Raw genomic sequence first — 19,865 nt, 5'->3', positions numbered from 1 at the left:
CAAGACTGATTTTATGAAAAAGCATGACAATTTTTCATAAACAAACATACAATAGTTTCCTTTTCCAAAACTTCAGAACATAACACCTCCCCACTGCCTCTGAAGAAGTGATGAGCTTTTGTTAATACCACTAACCAAAGGGAGATAACTTTGATTAAAAGTCAATAAATCCTTCATCAAGGCTACCCCAAGTGCCCCCACCATAAATCTGACAAGGTTGATCATATGTTCAGTCTCATCCCCAGCAGATTATTTGTCTGAAGAACACAGAAAATATCCCGGTCTCCTTTGATGTTCCCAGAGGCAGCTAATCAGAAATGAGATAATGGCTGTACATGAATAAATACGGTTTCTTTGTTCTTGTGTACAAGTGTCATAGGAAATGCTGTATAACACTAAGGGGTGAAGGGCAGCTGATGTAGCATTAACTCCAGATGATAAAAGAATCCCTCCTTCGGCCCATATGGAAGACATAGGAAACAGTCCAACTACCATGTAGAGATGGCTAGGGTAATGTAAGAGAATGAGAAATGCCAGTGCAACAGGGCAAGATGACAGACAGTTTGTTCGCTTGTACGTTGGTTATCCAGGGTGGAGCCTAACTTTCTGTAGTTGGGATGGTGAGGGAGGTGGGGTGCATGGGGAGAAGGCGTTGAGAAGTTGTAACTGCACTGAGATAGCAAAGCAAGCAAGCTTGTACAACTGTAGCTTCCTTCTAACTAGGGGCGGTGGGGTAGTCTAGTGGTTAAAGCGTTGGCTCGTCACGCCGAAGACCCAGGTTCGATTCCCCACATGGGTACAATGAGTGAAGCCCATTTCTGGTGTCCCCTGACGTGATATTGATGGAATATTACTAAAAGCGGCATAAAACCAAACTCAGTCAGTCAGTCAGTCAGTCGTAACTAAGTCCCTGTTAACAGCGATATTTAGACTGGAGCACTTCAGCTTCTAAATAAGTAAATTAGTTTGGACCAGTGATTGCTAATATCAGCTTCAGCTTCAGTCACGTTGACATGCTGACAACTAGCGAATGAGTGAATAAGGTTTTATGCCGCGTTTAGCAATATTCCAGCAATATCACGGCAGGGGACACCAGAAATGGGCTTCACACATTGTACCCATGAGGAACTGAACCCGGGACTTCAACGTGACAAGCGGACACGTGAACCACTAGGGTATCCTGCTGAAAACTAAGTCATCAAGCTTCACCATCCCATGTACTGAGTCACTTCTAAGCTCTAGTTAGTATTACTTACTGGGGACTGTTCTTACCAGGATCCTAATGTGATACAAGCAAGCTAATAAAAGTTGATTACTCTTAATATGAATACACAAGGCCTTTTAGAAAGTGGTCAAATGCAGCATATGACACACTTCGGGTAACACTTTCATACTTGTGATAGTATCTTTAAGGTTTGACAATCATAATAGCCCATGTGACGGAAATGATAAAAGTGTCACAAACAACATCAGTCACCCATATTCCTCCATGTCACTTTTCAAATCAAAGGGAGTGAGTGAGTGAGTGAGTGAGTGAGTTGAATTTTACCGCACTCAGCAATATTCCAGCTATATATATCCTTGCAAATCAACTCAAGGCAGTTACCACATTTGACTGCATTTCATTTGTTACTCATTATTACATTCAATATACTCAATACTAAACTACTGGTTGTTGTTCCAACTCAGTACCATGAGCATATATAATTTTTAAGTCGGGATTAATTCCTTGCTTCTATTTGTTCATTGTCATTACCAATTGGTTGGTTGGTTTGTTTGTTGTTCAACGCCGCAGTCAGCAATATTCCAGCTATATGGTGGCGGTCTGTAAATAATCAAGTCTGGACCAGACTAGTGATCAACAGCATGAGCATCGATCTACGCAATTGGGATACGATGACATGTGTCAACCAAGTCAGCGAGCCTGACTACCCGATCCCGTTAGTCGCCTCTTACGACAAGCATGGGTTACTGAAGACCAGATCTAACCTGGATCTTCATGGGTGTACTACATTAGTACCGATTAATTACTGGCTTCATTTGTTAAGTGCCTACCATTGTCATGTTATCACTGTTGTTGCTTCACATATACCTATAGGGCTATCTGCTTCCTAGTTGTTCATTCAACTGATGAAGGAGTAAGAATATACTCCGAAACATCATATTCCTCATAAAAAATATGTTGACATCCATAAATCCTCACCTTTTATTTGTATCACTTGTGACTTCTAAAGCCGTTCAAAAACCACAAATTTGAACTGTTACAATCTGTGGCAAAAGCTTGCGAGTCTGGTAGCCAGAACGAGGCTCTTGTAATCATCTTCAGCAGATATGACATTTTTATAGACTTAGAACTACTTAAGCTGAGAATACTTGTCTGAAGCGAATTTTGATTGACATGGTTGATGGAAGAACAAACATATGCAATCATAGCTTGATATACCAGTACACACCCAAACAACAAAAGGACTGTGAAACCTCAAACACACCATAACGATTGTTCTGTCAAGGTGTGTGTGACATTCCTGTGCACTGAGAGTCCTCTCCACCAGCTGTAGCTGATGCCAGGCAGCCAGTAGTGCATGAGGAGAGATGCATATCTCTGATAACACTCTGCAGCCTCACGCACATCCTTTGTCCCGTCACAACACAGGCCAGGAAATGTGTATCACAGCACAGAAGGATATAATAGTACACATATACAATATACCATATATTTTTATTATAACATACCATCTGGATTTCAAACCTTTCTGGACAAATAGTTCTTTACTGGTCAGTGTTTGGTAATAAGGATGAAAATCGAGAGATGTCAACAGCTCTTGCAATGCATTGTCAAGCTTGTCGGGACGTAGCTCAGTACTGAATATTGACCATGAATATTAATGGCTAATTCATTTCATCAACCGTCTAGTCATAAAAATCAAATGCTAAGCAACAATTGAGTCAGTTTAGTTTTTGGAATGGGCCTCACATATTGTACCCATGTGGGGAATCGAACCCGGGTCTTCGGTGTGACGAGCTAACACTTTAACCACTAGGCTACAAATGCTAAGCAATACAAAAATACTAATAACCTACACCATACTATCATAGTATCTAACCAACTTTGAGGTTTGATAATTAAAACAACCAATGTGACAGAAATGATAAAAGTATCCATAACAATAACAGGCCCAGGAACTGTGTTTCACAGCAAAGGGGAACATTATTTCAGAACTGTACAATAAATATCTGTTTGCTCGTAAGAGTTTGGAAAATAAGGATGAAAATCAAGTGATGTTGACAGTTCTTGCATTGACTGGTGTTTAAACAAGAAAACGTAGGGGTCTCTAGATTCCTATGGTAGAAGCGCTAATTTCCAGGATTGTAATTTTGAACTAGTGGTACTAGCAGCAGTAACTATAACCCTGGTTCACTGTGAGTGAGTGAGGTTTTACGCCTCTTTTAGCAATATTCCAGCAATATCCCACCAGAAATGGGCTTCACATTGTACCCATGTGGTAGAAACTGGGCTATCAGTGCGACGAGCGAACACTTTAACCACTAGGCTACCCCACCGCCCTGTTGGTTCACTGTGAATGACTTTCATATTGACTTGTTGTTACCATAGCTACAGACCGTTCTAGTTTATTCCCGATAGATTCTCAATCCAAATATGTATCGCATTTTATATTCTTCGGCAAAGTGCATGCTTTATGATCACTGAAGATCTCACATCAAATCATGCAACATAATTCACTTCCAAAAGGCTTGCCTTCAAATATGAGTAGTTCCATTATAGATTGTGCAACAATATACTGACTTATCAACTTGGAAAGAAGACTGGATAAGATTTTTGTATCTGCCATTGCCCTCAGCGATTGTTGCCAAAAAGTCTGCACACTCCTGATGATTACAACCCAATATGTACATTGAAAGCTGCGTGATGCAAAATGTAAGCGCACATATTTGAAGCAAAGTGTTTCAAGAAGTGATTTTGGATGCAATTTTGCAGATTATTATGGAGGATTGTTAGTGCGATGTGTTTTGAACCAGGAATCTATTAGCATGATTAGGAGAGAGTAGCTCGGCAAAGCCAAAAGTCAATATTGAAATCATCTATAAGGAACAACATAGAAATAAGGTTACTGCATCTGTGCTAGTACATGCTCAATGAAAGAAAAGAACAGTAGAATTAGGAAGTTAAAACAAAACAAAAAAAACCCAAAACAGAAGACTTGAAATTGATGCCAGTAAACATGGTAAAGCCAGCAAGTAGCAAATATATATGTAATCTGACATACATATTTTGTTTCCCCAAATGTCTGTTGCTGGTCCCAGAATAACTGCCCATCAAGTCATTTTCCTCTACTTTTCAAATAAGGTGTTATAGTGAATTTGGACTGTTTTTCATATATTTTATAGAAGATGACACAAACATGCTAAATCAGTAATTTATCATGTTTATCTAATTTTGGTTGGTTTAGTAGTGGCTACCATGGAAACAATAATGTGACTGCGAAATGACACAGAGTGGCTCATATTTGTCAACATGGTTAAACAGGGGGTGACACCATATTTAGCTCAATTTGCACATCATTTCGGACAAGTGGTTATGCAAAATAACTAGAATTTGAATAAAAAATAAGTCCCTATAGACTGTTACTAGCCTCAGACTTATGACCAAGTGACCATGTCTATCCCTGTTAAACCACTAAAATTCCTAATACATGTACAACATATCAACACCCATGTAGGCTCAAGACGGAACATCTTAATCAAGATAACTTGCTTGATATCGGTGGGAAAGACTTCTGCTTGTATCCCCCTAAACCTTATCCTTACCCTAACCACCTTCTTTATTTCTGAACTGTAGGCCAGAGACCCGTAGTACACGTAAAAACAGTTATACACTCATGGGTGAGTGGTACAAGCTCGTTTGTGTTTTAACAGTGCATGGTGTATAACATATACTTTGTAGTGGTGATCTGATTAATTGAAATAATCGAAGATTGGTCACAGTGACTAATCGACCAAGCAATCGATCATGTTTTCTCATAATCGAACACAAACAATTCTGGAACACTTGTTTTCATCAACAATATTTTTCACAAGGTTGGTTTTGTCTCTTACATTTCATAAGCACTACAAGCTAGTTCCAAGTCATGAGTGAATTTATCTTAAAAGACACCAAGAAATTAAGAAATTTATGTTCCTAACATACTAGTCATCCTTTAAAGATGTGAAATTTTGCCCCCACACTAACTACTACATGTTTTTCTCCTTATTTTTTTGTGCATTAACAAATTTCATAAAATGATTCTAACCAATTATTTTCGATGATTGATCCGTGGTAATGAACCAATCATCAATTATAAGATTTTAACCAATTCCCAACACTAATACTTAGATGGTACATATTAGCTAACGCTAAACCTAATCCTCATAATTGAATGTCTGTCTGCACAATGTCATTTTTAAACTGATTTTATGGCTTCTAGTCAAATCCATATTACCTCCTCATTGTTAAAATTTAGAGGGGATACAGGTGGAAGTCTTACCTTTCCTTAATCTTTACAACTTCTAAAAATGCCCCTCAAAGACATCTTAATCAAGACTCTAAAATTATATTGCACAAACCTCAAAAATTCCTTGAACAAAAAACACAACACAATCTTCCAAATTCCGTCAGTTCAGCTAGATCGATGTATTGACTTGCTCCTCTGTACGCCTGACACAGCAGAATACACGTGAAACACTAAAATGTTTGAACCAGGTGATCAACAGTCTACCCTCTCTAGTTTGGCTTTGGAGCCTTCCTATGTCGACCTTTGTAGAACGTCTTTGAAAGTCAGTGAACAGTGTAATGACCCTGACAAAAGGTACAAGAGCTAAGTCTATAAGAGGATCCAATAGACAAAGCCACTTACTCCTCTATGGAAGATACTTATCAATGTTGCATACATGTGACCTACATTGTGGGAGGTCTTTGTTGAAGCTATCTGATGATGTAATGCTTGTACACACACTGCTTTGTTCACAAGAGATACCTCGACATAACAGTGTCATTATACCCTGTCAAGGTATTGACTGGAACACAATGTTTGGGAACTGAGATACCATGTTTGCATGACTTCTAAGTTTTAAATAACAATCTACTTTGAGTGGCTTTGTAGAATGGATAATAACTTCTGTTTCGTGAGTGTGACATTTTGATAGATTCTTGTACCACTGTCAGGCATTCCTGTTTGTTATCCACACATAAAGTTGTTATTGATATAAATTCATCATTATCATAGTAAACAGTGTGTAATATTTGTGACAGGTCACTTAAAGACCCTTCAATCATAAGCCCTAAGCCCTTAGGTTCAAGATGATGATGATGATGATGGTGATGATGATGGTGGTGGTTGGGACATGTCCTTTTTCACAATTTCTTCATTTTAACACTTTTTGATAGGAAATTCTTCTGTATGATTAACAAATGAAAAACACCTTTCGACATTTTGGAAGATATTCAGTCATCATCCTTGAAATTGAAGTGATATAAAACCTACTTCTGTGCCACGATCAGCATGGGATAAGTCAGTCTATACCTGGAAACAGGAATTTTATACTGCTGTTTTTGCCTGTTCAAGTGGTATTCAGCAAACTGTGCTGAGGGATCTATATGATCAGCTGGCCAGGCTGAGACGAAAACACTACGACGCAAACAAGATTTGTTTTACGAATATATAGTACATATACAAATATCTATTCATGAATACTTTAGGTCTAATGACCAGGAAGGAAAATAACAAACATCTCTTGTAATTACTTACATGAACATTAAAATGATATTTTCTATAAAGCAACAAAAACAATACTAAGAGAACAATGCTGCTTATAGCCTGATAACAGTGCCGCAAGGGGCCTTGGCGAAATAACACAAGTTATACTGTGTGGTTTGGATATATTCCATTTTGTGAATCTCACTTAGGTAAACAACAAACTAGCTCCAAGTAAAACCACCCTCTTAAAAATATTCATAAATATTTGTTTCTAGTGACCACAAATAATGAATTTATGAAGGGATACACACAAAATACCCAAGTGAATTGTTAGAGGACTAGTGGTCAGGATTGCTGACTTGGTTGATGAACGGCATCGTATTAGAGTTGCATAGATTTATGTTCATGACGTCAGTTTATGGAAAGCACACCCTATTATTCACCATGGCTGTTTAGGCAGAATATGATTAAACAGAACAAAGACAGCATCTGGTTCAGCTTTTACCTTGCTGTAGCTATCGACAACAACGCCTGATAGGGGAAAGTATTACAAACCAGGGTTTTGCCAGGCACAAAATTCCATGTCCAATGCACAAGACAATGGATGCAAATAATATCTACTGCGAGTCCCACTGGACGAGAATGGATACTGGAATGATAAATTGAAACAAATTTGATTTATATGATATTTCTGTTCTGATATGAAATCGAATTTGATGTTCACACAGTCCATGCTGGGTCTTCTTCACTATATCATCATGATCATTCGGTTTCAATTCAAACAAGAAAATCCCTTTTTTGGAAAAAGCGTTAGACATTATCATTTGAATATTAATTAAACATAAACTTGATCAATATGTATAAGAACATGTAGTTGTGTTTTCCACATTCTGTCAACCAGGTGAGTTCAGTTATTACCTGATTACAGAAGAAACAGACATCACTCATTGCTTAAGATGAAACTTCACAGCATCTAATATTCCTAGGGGAGGAAATAACTTTAAAAATGCTAGTGTACTCCGGTACAGTGGCACATGTAAAATCACTTGCCCTAATAATTTTTCCACTATACCGGCCGTTTTCTTGTTGATTTTTTATAATTAATATTGGAAAGTCAACTGGACACCGGTACAGTGTGATATACAAATTTCTTGCCCTACAGAAAAAAACACTGGTCTCGGGCGTCAGGCAATTGGTTATTTCCACGCCTGATTCCAAACACACAATTCAGAAAATACACAATATTTATCTGACAAAAAGAATGGGAAAAAATACAATAGCATTGTTCGTAACATCTATGGTGAAACAGGTTGCAAGGCTTGATTTAAAGCATTAACTTGACCCAGACCCGTGAAGATCCTGGTTAGAATTGATCTTCAGTAGCCCATGCTTGTTGTAAGGATTGGGTGGTCAAGCTCGCTGACTTGGTTGACACATGTCATTGTATCCTAATTGCATAGATCGATGCTCATGCTGTTGATTACTGGATTGTCTGGTCCAGACTTAATTATTTACAGACCGCCGACCATATAGCTGTAATATTGCTGAGTGTGGCATTCAACAACAACCAACCACTCCCTGGCACCAGGTCAGTACGTACAGGATTGTCACAAAACCAGTATATCATGATCGGTGCATCCTTTCAACATGACCGTCTCCGTGGTATAGTGGTTAGAGCGTCTGCCCAAAGAGTGGAAGGTTGCGGGGTCGATCCCCGGCCATGACATACCAAAAGACATTAAGATATGGTACTTGTTGGTCCCTGCCTGGCGCTCGGTACTAATGGGTACAAGACCATAGCTATGTTGTTTGTTGTCTCCAAACAAAGTTTCACAATGTTTAAACAGCTGTTTTCAAATATTTTGAAGCTGGCTCCCCTAGCTATAACGACTAAATGTATAGAAAGTGTAATAGCAGCACAGACATTAGAACTGTTATGATTTACTTGCGTGTGCAGTGAATCGAACAGTATACCTAATGAATTCAGTTCATTATTCGAGGTCATTAGAATCTGATTTTTACGAATACCTTAAGAGAGTGTTTTACTTGGAACTAGTTTGTTGTATATCTACGTGAGATACACAGAATGGGTTATATCCAAGCCATACAGTAGCATAACTTGTGTCATTTTGCCAAGGCCCCTTACAGCACTGTTATTAGGCTCTAAGCAGCATTGTTTGCAATTGTTTTTTGGGCTTTACAGAAATCTTTTTAATGTTTCAACCGATGCAATTAAATTACATGTTTGGTATTTTATTACCTTGATACATATTCATAAAATATTTGTATTCTTTACTATACATTTGTGAAGCATTTCATATTTGCCTCTTTGTGTATTTGTTGCAGGCCTAAGAGATATGATGTTACAGTGGGTGCTCAAGTAATGTGTCATAAATATATGTTTTGTTAATATCAACATTGTGTTACACATTATAGGCATAATTGGCAGTAGAATGTGCAGATCAAACCCAAAATGTTGTACAAACTGCAGTGCCATCTAGTATTCCTTACTACAGAGGCGGTCATTCAGGCAAGGTGTTCTTTTGTGTGCACTGCATTCATGGCTACACGTTGTTCTTTGTTTCATATGGTGTATTTCCTTTGCTACCTAAATATATGATGTCTACATTGTTCTCTGATATCTATTTTGTATTGTAGCTACTTTATTCATGTGCACATAATGCCTTCTACTTGTAAAACAAAATGGTTCATTCTTAACATTTTATGAGTTTTGCCAACTGTTGACCTTTATTTCAGTTGCTGTATTTTTAAGTCCATAGATCATAAAAATATGACCATAAACACAAAATTATGGAAGCATTAAAAAACTGTAATAAATATTTGCAATGCATCAAGTAATCCTCTGTTGTCTGTGTCTGTATGTTCTAGCAAAGCAGAAAATAGTTGAATATATTCTGTTAATGGACTGGTTATTTCCGTGACTTATTTCTCAAAGGTGAAACTTTAGAAGCATGAAGCGTATCTGATGCAAGACATAAAACAAGCAATTGCACATTCTATCTGCCTGTCAACAAAGCAATATCAACAGCTGATCAAACTGAATATATGATTTACCCATTTATATATTGTCAAGTGTTAACGTCCCATTGTTAGCAAAAGCTATTGACACAATTCTGGGTGATATCGTCAACATTCCAGTAATCACATACAGCATCCAGGTGAAAATAATCAATACGACAGAATGGAATACCATGCTTGCATGCAATGGAGACTGTTCATTTGTAGGTCACCACAATAAACGTACTGCTGTCAAGTAAATCGCATTTACAGAATAAGATAAAGCTGGTGGCCATATGTATTGGAACATAAACAATAGCCTTAGTTCAGATATACAGACGGAAGACCTTTGAAAAGAAAACTATGGCGAAAAACGTTACAAATTAATTTAACCGGCAGTGGCATCATTATCATAATTCTTTGAAACGTCATTCTTTCAAGAGTCCCATGGGTAAGTTTGGCACCATATTCCACCAGAATTAATGGTCATTTTCGAAAGGAACAGAAAATAAACTTAAATTGATGTCTTGTGAATCCGTGAACCGTATTAATTTGGAATGGTAACCGGTATTTGTTTGTAAAAGAACTGTCAAATCGTGGATAACAGCCCGTCCCACTTCAACTGTCAAAAAATTCTAACTGGTTTTAACGTTGATATTTCAATTATCATCAGGCCAGTAGTCTGTTCGGCCAGTCTGGTTGATTATAAAGAGTATATTGTCACACATGTTGAACTAAAATATGCTCAAATTGTCAAAATATTCACTCACACCTGATAAATTATGTACTCACCTTCTCGGATTTAACCAGCGCTGTGCTTCCGGTTGAAAGGGCACCTGCGCAGCGAATATTTTCATATTGTACACACCTAATCACTAGCTAGATAGGCAACGTATATACCGGTGGTGCTCTAACGATTAGTTTGAAAAATTGTTCCACCAAGTTCATACAAGGCAGGAAACAATATACACAATGCAGGAAACATGGCAAATATAGGCAAAGCAGGAAATATATCATGGCAAATACATGCAAAGTAGGAAACATATCATGACAAATATATGCAAAGTAGGAAACATATCATGACAAATATATGCAAAGTAGGAAACATATCATGGCAAATACATGCAAAGTAGGAAACACATCATGGCAAATACATGCAAAGTAGGAAACACATCATGGCAAATACATACATGCAAATATATGCAAAGTAGGAAACACATATATGCATGGCAAATATCATGCAAAGTAGGAAACACATCATGGCAAATACATGCAAAGTAGGAAACATATCATGGCAAATACATGCAAAGTAGGAAACATATCATGGCAAATACATGCAAAGTAGGAAACACATCATGGCAAATACATGCAAAGTAGGAAACATCATGACAAATATATGCAAAGTAGGAAACATATCATGACAAATATATACCTAGTAGGAAACACATCATGGTATATATAGTATGAAAGAAATAAATAATTGAGAATTTTAGGAATATGTTTAATTGGATTTCTAGTATAAACAACCTTGACCAGCTATCAAGTGCTTGGTTTCATTCAAGAGAGACAACCCCGTTAATCCTTTTTCATTAGTTTGAGAAGAGTTATCCCCCTTTGTTTACTTGCTAGCAGACGACATTTTCAGTGATCCTCAGTATGGATGATTTAGAGAAGAGGAAGTTGATTTTAGAGTATTATAACAAGGACATCAGATCAGCTAAAGTGATTGCAAATAGAACAGGCATCCCTTTGTCCACTGTTTATCGTGTTTTGAAAACTATTGCAAATGGATATGGCATTGAGCACCAGGGAGGTGCAGGTAGGCCCAGAAAATTGACTGTCGGTGACAGGAGGCAGCTTGGTATTCTTGTCTGTAAAAACAAACGAAGGAGTTTAGAAAACTTAAGGCTGGATATTATTGATAGAGGAACTGTGGCTGTCTGTAAGGAGACAATTAGAACTGAGCTGCATGCAATGGGTTGGCAGAAAAGTCGAGGAATTCCATCACCGATCATGAAACCTGAACAAAAGGAGCGAAGGTTGAACTGGTGCTTATGTGATAACCTCAGATGAAAGTTCTGTATAGCTGTTTCCTAATACACTGAAATTCTGGACCAAACAAACTGAAAAACCTTTGTATCAGCGCCCAAAGTACAGTCCGAAATTTAACGTGTGGGGTGGCATATATGTGTTACTAACTGTTCACCTGTCTTTGAATCTGGAGTTATGTTCTGCTAATATTCACATTTAATACGTGAGTAATGAGTGACATATTTTTAACAAATTCAATCTTTAAATTGTCAATAATTTCTGGTTGTACTGTATGTTATATACACAGATTTGCTGGGGCGTTTTGTCGCTGGGGCAATTCGACTGGTACCCTATACACAAGGCAGGAAATACTTCATCACACACACACACACACACACACACACACACACACACACACACAGAGAGAGAGAGAGAGAGAGAGAGAGAGAGAGAGAGAGAGAGAGAGAGAGAGAGAGAGAGAGAGAGAGAGAGAGAGAGAGAGAGAGAGAGCAGGTAAGACATATCATCTGGTGGGAAACATACTAACGAAATCTCATTCATTCAGTCATTCATTTGCATTTTCATGTCTTCGCGATTCGCTATGCAGAGTGGAGTTCCTTAATCGTGGCAGAATACAACGGCCATATGTTCGAATCTCAGATTTTTGCACTGATTATCATTCAAGGTTTATCGTCACCATCCGCATGCTCTGGGGTTTGACATGGGTGGCAAATGTCACATGGGCCTTAATACTCCAGTGTGGACACCAAGTGTACTTGCAGTCATATTTGATGCCAGAGTGTATGTAGAAAATGAAATGCTGTTCAAAGTGTCACTCATATTGTACCTGTTACTAAAGCCAGTGCAAGAATGGTCTTGCGTAGCTATAATGGAACAAAATATGTTTTGACTCACTCCTTCTTTTAGCTGGAAAGTGTGTTATTAACAATGTTTTTGTAATTGCTTTTTTCGCGCCAAAACGTAAATTATAATATAGTGTTCCATCGTAAGACGAAAGTACATGACCCACATTGGTGATTATCTGATCAATGTCAGTGTGGTACATTTCGCGTCTGTGAACACTAGTCTATTGGAAAGTATAATCTACAAAAAGCGACGTTTTCCGACTCAAGCGTTTTTTTAGTTACATATTAATTGATGTTACAACCAATCATTTGCTATATTATTCTAAAGCCTTACAAGCATATCGATGTATAAAAGAACAACTGTTTGTTGTTTATTTTAGTGCGCACCTGCTAATTTGCATATGCCCCAGAGTTCCGGGCAAAATCAAAGATGGCGCGGGTATTTTGAATTTTTGTAAACAATCTTGTACGAGGCTTTATGAGATCGTCTTTCCCTCCCGATTAGAAATCCCAAATCAATTTGGACAACAGTCAAACATAGGAATGCCCAATATCCCGCTGTTTGAAATAGATGCATTTTCTATACTCTGTGTTGACTGCACATTAATTTTGTATTTGCTTTTATCCTCGACGTATCAACGATCACGTTGCTTTCACGTTTTCATTGCACAACAGTGGACAGTAATCTCAGTCACTGTGTGACCGAACGGTCGTAATGCATGTCATTTTGACATGACATTGTCACTGATGGAAGTAGGGCTTAATACAATCCGATTTGCCAGAGTTATTGGCGAATTTCATATGTTTCCCCACGTGAAAATAAGAATATATTTACACCACAGGGCACAGACTAGAGTGAGAGACCAGGTTCTGGTAGATGATACTAGATCTGTTTTTGACAACACACACTCGACATACTGTACTTAGGTCAGTAGTTGCAACATTATTTTGGAGTAGGGACTGTGTTTTCCCTGTAAAACCAGAATGAGCGAAAATATTTAGACAAATTTGTGTTGTCAAATGTTTTTGTCCAGGTTCTGCAGCCTCCAGAGGCCCTTCTTTTTGTTCACGTTTCGCTGTGCAGAGTTGCATCCCTTAAACGTGCGAAGATGCTATGAATTCTAAATGACCTTGGGCTTTCGCCCCATACATGCTGTAAATGGAACTTCAATAAGTCTATAGCAATGTTAATGGGTAAATCTCCGATTCATTTTGTCAGAATATCAGATTAACAGTGTGTTTTAAGGAATGTTTTTTTTCAGAAACAAACTATCAGAACATATTCAAGCATAAGTGCCGCCTCCTTTTGTCCCATACTGAGAAGGAATTCGGAATTCTTGTCTTTGTTTCCTCGGCTTCCATTAAAGGGAAACTTCTAAAGTCCAGCTCCCATTTTAATTAGTGAGTGAGTGAGTTTAGTTTTATGCCGCACTCAGCAATATTCCAGCCATATGGCGGCAGTATGTAAATAATCCAGTCTGGACCACACAATCCAGGGATCAACAGCATGAGCATCGATCTATGCAATTGGGATACGATGACATGTGTCAACTGAGTCAGCGAGCCTGACCACCAAATCCTGTTAGTCGCCTCTTACGACAAGCATGGGTCACTGAAGATCAATTCTAACCCGGACCTTCATGGGTTATTAGCCTTCATAATCACTGTATGCTAATTGGTGTCAGCAACCCACTAATAAAAATGTGTCAGTTTGACTATAACTCTTTATTATGTACCCTTTGTTACCATAGCTTCTCATTCCTTGATCACCAGATAGGGGTTGCTTTGCACTGTGCCATGTGAATTGCGCTGAACACAAGTAAACCCTGTCTAAGTTATAGACGATAATAAGCAAATTTCTATTTTCTGCGAAAAAACAACCAACCCATATTTCGAGGCTTTCAAAGTTGAGGTTTTGTTTCCCTTAAAAACAGATGCCACTTTTTTGTCATTGTTGGTGCCACTACTGTTTCAGGAGAGAAAAGATACTTTGAGACTTGAATTTGAACATGTATCGCCAAGTTATTTTGCTTGGTAGGACTGATTAGCAGCATCTTCAACAATTCTACAAATGAAATTTGTTGCTTCCTCTCTAGTATAGTATATTTAATCACAAATGGAGCGGGGGTCCACCAACTACTACAGTGCTGGTTCTATGTTGTCTATTCCATGCACAGTATCTTTGAAGCTGTGTGTGGTTTTTGTTTTCAGTGCTAGAGCTATTCAAGACTGAAGATGGCAGAAGGTTTGAGTACACCATCAAAGGGCAGAAATCAAGATGTGGAGCTACTGTTCCAAAAGATGGGAGAAAAACTGGGCTGGTTCCAGCACAAAGACATTGATACTGCCTTGAAGAGTGTAAGGAAAATGATTAATAACAGCATCAGTATCAATCCTGTTCTCAGTTTCGGCTGCTTGTCTACTGCATTCCACAAACCTAAATGGGTTAGGCCGCTGACTTTGTGTGCTGACGATTAGGTGCTTGACTCTGACTGTGTGGGTTCGAATCCCAGATGGGTGACTGAACCCCCAAAATACTAGAATCTGTACGTTACTAAGAAAGTGTATTCTCAAATATAACATGTTACACTCCTATATCACCTGGGTCGCAGTGACCTACAATGTGTAAGTAGGCATGGAGTCTGGTATAGCAGACCAGCACTGTAGAATGGGCACTGATCTGTGATATGGACAGTGAAGATGTCATAAAAAGTGGGTATTATTGAAATATGGCAGGCAACACTAGAAATGTGCTTCACACATTGTACCCATTTAGGGATTTAAGCCTGCACATTCAGCATGATGCGTGATTGCTTAAACCACTTCCCTGCTGCCAAGACAGAATTAATAATTAGCACTCACTGCTCAGGATAATAATGTTATAGCAATATGGGAGGGGAGACCAACAATCTGCTTCACACATTGTACCCATTAGAGGATTCGAACCTGCACATTCAGCATGATGCGTGAATGCTTATACCACTTACCTACTGCCAAGACAGAATTATAATTAATGAATACTGCAGATGTTCAGTATCCCCAGTAGCCATGTATTATGAGGAGCTACATTTTGTTTGTCAATTTTCCCTATAGATATGGATTGCTGCTCATGCTATCAACCAGTGTTCTTTCTGATCACGTTCATCATGATGATGATGATGATGATGATGGTGATGGTTTCAGTTAACCAAGAGCAGCAAGAAGAAAGGCACCAGGAGCAGAGTGAAGTCTGAAGACGGAGGCAACAAGGAAAACCAGGGGGAGAAGAGGGTTGCAAACAAACATGGTGATGCCAAAAATGGTATATTTTCCTTTTTTGTTTATCCTCTTCTTCTTGTAATGGAGGTGGTGGGGTAGCCTAGTGGTTAAAGCGTCCGCTCGTCATGTTGAAATCCAAGGTTCCATTCCCCACATGGGTACAGTGTGTGAAGCCCATTTTTGGTGTCCCCTGTCGTGATATTGCTAGAATATTGTTAAAACCGACGTAACACTAAACTCACTCACTCTTCTTGTAATGTTTATTTTTCACCTTTTCTTTCAATCTTTTGAATTTTACTACACAGAAAAGCTTATGTGCAGTGTCATTTAATGAGATCTTTTTCTGTAATACTGATCCAACTGTGAGGGCACTTCCACTGAAGGTTCAGTGAAATCCTGATCCAACTTTGACTGCCCAATCTAAATTAAAGATGTGTGGGTTCTTGACCCTGCTGAGTTGATTGCGTAATTATTGAACATAGAGATTTTTCTGGGTTACATCTTCTTTTTATTCTTTTTATTGCATAATTATTGTATATCACAAAATGATTATGAATCATTTATTGCTACTTCTTTCTGGCTTTGAAAAAAATATTGAGTAAAATGTTATTGTGTAGGGTAAATGCTTCATCTAGATGGAAGCTAGACACATACAAGAAGAAATGTTGAATTGTTTGGATAACATTTGAAGTCACGATATCATGTTCTGTATTGTGACATTATCATGTGAAGTATTGCAAGGGATGACTTCGGAAATAATTTGTGCCACATCTGACCTCCATTTCTTTTGTTATTCGAAGACACAGTTGTACGAAGAGACATTTCTCTTTAAGGCCTGTCATGTTTATTAATGTGATGTTCTAAGGATTTGAGGTGTTCAGAGAAGATACTCCTTCAGCGCTAAGTGTCAAGTATAACACATTTTCACAGGATTTCCACATGGCAAATGGCCAAGCTATATTCTGGGTATGTTGAGAATTGTACAGGTGGCTGAACCAAAGAGTTTATATGTTACCTTATTGTGACTCACACTATTTGCTTCTCTCTCCCTCAACCCGAGATACAGTGGAAACATCTGGGTTATATTCCCCATGAACAGTGAAAATATCTCACCTAACTGGACCCCTCACTAGCCAGTGACCATTACTCTTTCCATTTTCAAGTTCCAATAAAACCAAGCTTAGTGAAGAGTGGGGATGGTTTTGGGGAGGGGGTACTTTAGGGTCAGGATAAATGTAAGAAAATAGTTTTACTCTAAAACATACATTACCTTCAGACGGCCATATATGTTTTGGTTTGAATTATTCACAGAATCGACCAAGGAAAGAATGAAGAGGGCTAAAAAGAAAGCATACAAAGCTGTTACTGAGAACAGTGCTTCACAGGAGAGTGGTGATGGATATCCTCTCAAGGCATCCAAGGCTTGTACTGACCTCACAAGAGAGATCAAGAAGAAGAAGAAATCTTCAAAAGCCTCCGAGAGTCCACTGAAATGTAATGAACCTAAGAATGAAAGCAGCCTGAGACTCTCTGGTGGCAATTCTGAGAATTCTGACGTGTTTTCAGAAATGCCATCACTGTTAGAGGACATTGGTGTACCGCTTGTAGAATCAACTCGAATCCACAGCCGCGAGAGTCTTAGTCTGTATAGACTTCAGGACAGTTTCATGTCCAGTGAGAGTTGTGATTCTAGTGTTGTTCATGACCAAAGCTCATTCAATAAGCTGGAAGGCAGGCCATCTGATGGAGCAAGGTATTTCCGAACCGACAAAACACTGATCCGTATTCGCAACAGCGTCAGTGCAAATGAGCTGAAGAGGAAGCAGCTGGATTCCTCCACCGAGAACTATTACTCTGTTGTGGGTGAGAGCATCACTGAGGAAGATAAGGAGGAGTACTACAGTGTACTAGAGGAGAGCCCTGTGGGTAGTGAGCCTGTTAAATGTAAATCTGAACATGGAGATGAAGATGATCCAATCAAGGAGTCTGAAGATGAAGCGTCGAAACTTATGCTCCAGACACAAACAAGGATGAAGCAATGTCTGGATGCTCAGGTATGTGGTTCCGTACAGGAAAACACAGGCATGGAACCTGTCGGCAATCATCAGAGTGGAGACTTAGGAATGAGATATAGGGAGGTATCTGATGTAGGGACTGATGAGAGTGAGGGGTCGTATTATGAAGTTGAGGATGCCTGTGCACAGACAGACCTTGATGATGGACAGGTGGATGCCGTGGGTCATGGTGTCAAGGTCATTGATTCAGGGAGTTCGGATGAAGGCGGCAATAGTGACAGTGATTTTGGTGATGGTGCTGCTACTGTTATTGATAACAACCTTGGAGTCACAGATCTGTGTGACAGACTCAAGGGGCTCCAGCATGGATTGAGCCATGATGATGATGGAGGAGACAGCAGCGTTGAGAGTGAATCTGAGGATGGGTCGGAAAAGGAACATGATATAATTTGTGAATCATCACCATCGGATTCAGAGGGAAAGGTGCTAACCGAAAAACATGTGATTCACATTGGAGACAGTGAGAGTCCAGGCGAATCTGAAGGATCGTTTTATGAAGTTTCTGACCAGTGTGTTCAGACTGATCTTAACATATCTCAGACTGAGGATGATGCTGATGTTGTTACACCGCGCACACAGACTGCGGCGGCCAGCGCTGATGGAGCATGTACAAGCCCATACTTCCCTCCAAGTAATCATCAAGTAGGGAGTCAGCCTTGTTTGTTGAAGACCTCCAGCAGTGGAACTCCAACTCTGGCTGAACTGAAGTCAGCAACTTATGAAAAGTTACGAATGTCTGTGAAACGGTTCAACAATACACCCAATTCCCAGTCAGGACGATTGATGGACAATGTGTTGAAGAAAATTAACCTGTTTGGATCAAACACAGGTAATTCTAGTCTCAAAGTCTCTAGTGGGAAGGATGGAAATCAGGTTGAGAGTGAGAAAGATGTCAATCCATCAGCTGATAATTTAGATGAGAAATTGTCAAAAAGTGGCAGAATGGAACCGAAATTAGCTGACGGTGATAGCAGAGATGCTAAGACTGCAGATATTGTTGCTCAGGTGAGGAAGAGTTGCACCGAAAGGCATTTCTCTGATATTATCATTAGTGGACAGGATGACAGCACATCTTCAGTGGGAGGTGTCGGTAGATCCACCAGCAGTGAGTCCTTCCATAAAAGACATCAAGAGTTAGAAGCTCAGGACAAGGCTGTAAAACCAGCCCACAAAGACAGTATGGCCGTAGAAAACATTGTAGAAAATCTAAAACAAATGTCGTTTGGGAGTAAGGTAGGTTGTAAGGAAGCTAACAGTGTGACGGGCATGCCGGTTGAAACACCAAGCAGACGGTTGAAATTGTCTTTGAAGAAGAACAGACCTGTGAAGAAAGTGTCGTCTTCTTCGTCATGCAGCACAGATGAGCACCCTGGGAAGAATGAGCTGTACCAGACCGGCTACTCATCACCTGACTATGGTACAGAGTCTCCCAAGAGGTTAGATGATCATTCAAGAGTGACGTCAAAGTGTGGCACTTCGAAGGAAAACTGTAAATCAAGTTTTACTGTCCCAGATTCCCCCACCCCTAAATGACTCTGGACTGAATGAACAGGCAAATAAGGATTTATTTTCAGGTGGGGAGACAGGGGTGCCTGACTCCCAACCACCTGTATATGAGAATAGACTGGCTCTTCAGGCAAGTGAAGAGAATCTATTTTCAGATGAAGGGGAGGCAGCTGTTCCAGATTCTCCAGCCCCAGAAAAGCAAGAAAGTCCATTCCAAGAGAAGAATGGAAAAGTTCCTCTTTCAGATGGTGATTCGGATAGTGATTCTGATGAATTCCATAGCATTCATGTGCCTGAAACATCCAAAATATGTAAGTCAAACAAATCTGATAATATAAAGACTCAACCAAAAGAAGAGA

The 19,865-nt window shown here is 39.1% G+C and overlaps 2 protein-coding genes across 2 annotated transcripts in view; one reads left to right on the top strand and one right to left on the bottom strand.

Moving 5' to 3' along the window:
• Positions 1-10,627, bottom strand: part of LOC124286914 (amyloid beta precursor protein binding family B member 2-like) — a 130,891-nt gene extending 120,264 nt beyond the window's left edge. Inside the window, 1 exon segment of the mRNA XM_046723402.1 lies at positions 10,563-10,627. Within this exon segment, the coding sequence (XP_046579358.1) occupies positions 10,563-10,627 (65 nt within the window).
• A 2,452-nt stretch (positions 10,628-13,079) lies between these two features.
• LOC124265716 lies at positions 13,080-19,550 on the top strand. The gene is made up of 4 exons (XM_046700714.1): positions 13,080-13,106; positions 14,879-15,025; positions 15,851-15,968; positions 17,237-19,550. Exons 2-4 carry the CDS (start codon positions 14,903-14,905, stop codon positions 19,531-19,533), a joined length of 2,538 nt encoding a protein of 845 aa, XP_046556670.1. The 5' UTR covers positions 13,080-13,106; positions 14,879-14,902; the 3' UTR covers positions 19,534-19,550.
• Positions 19,551-19,865: the final 315 nt, after the last annotated feature.

This window comes from Haliotis rubra, unplaced genomic scaffold (assembly GCF_003918875.1).
Source record: "Haliotis rubra isolate DU_JTF1 unplaced genomic scaffold, ASM391887v1 Scf1, whole genome shotgun sequence".
NCBI lineage: Eukaryota > Metazoa > Mollusca > Gastropoda > Lepetellida > Haliotidae > Haliotis > Haliotis rubra.
Note: the sequence above shows the minus strand (reverse complement) of the source record. Positions and strands in the feature narration are given on the sequence as shown.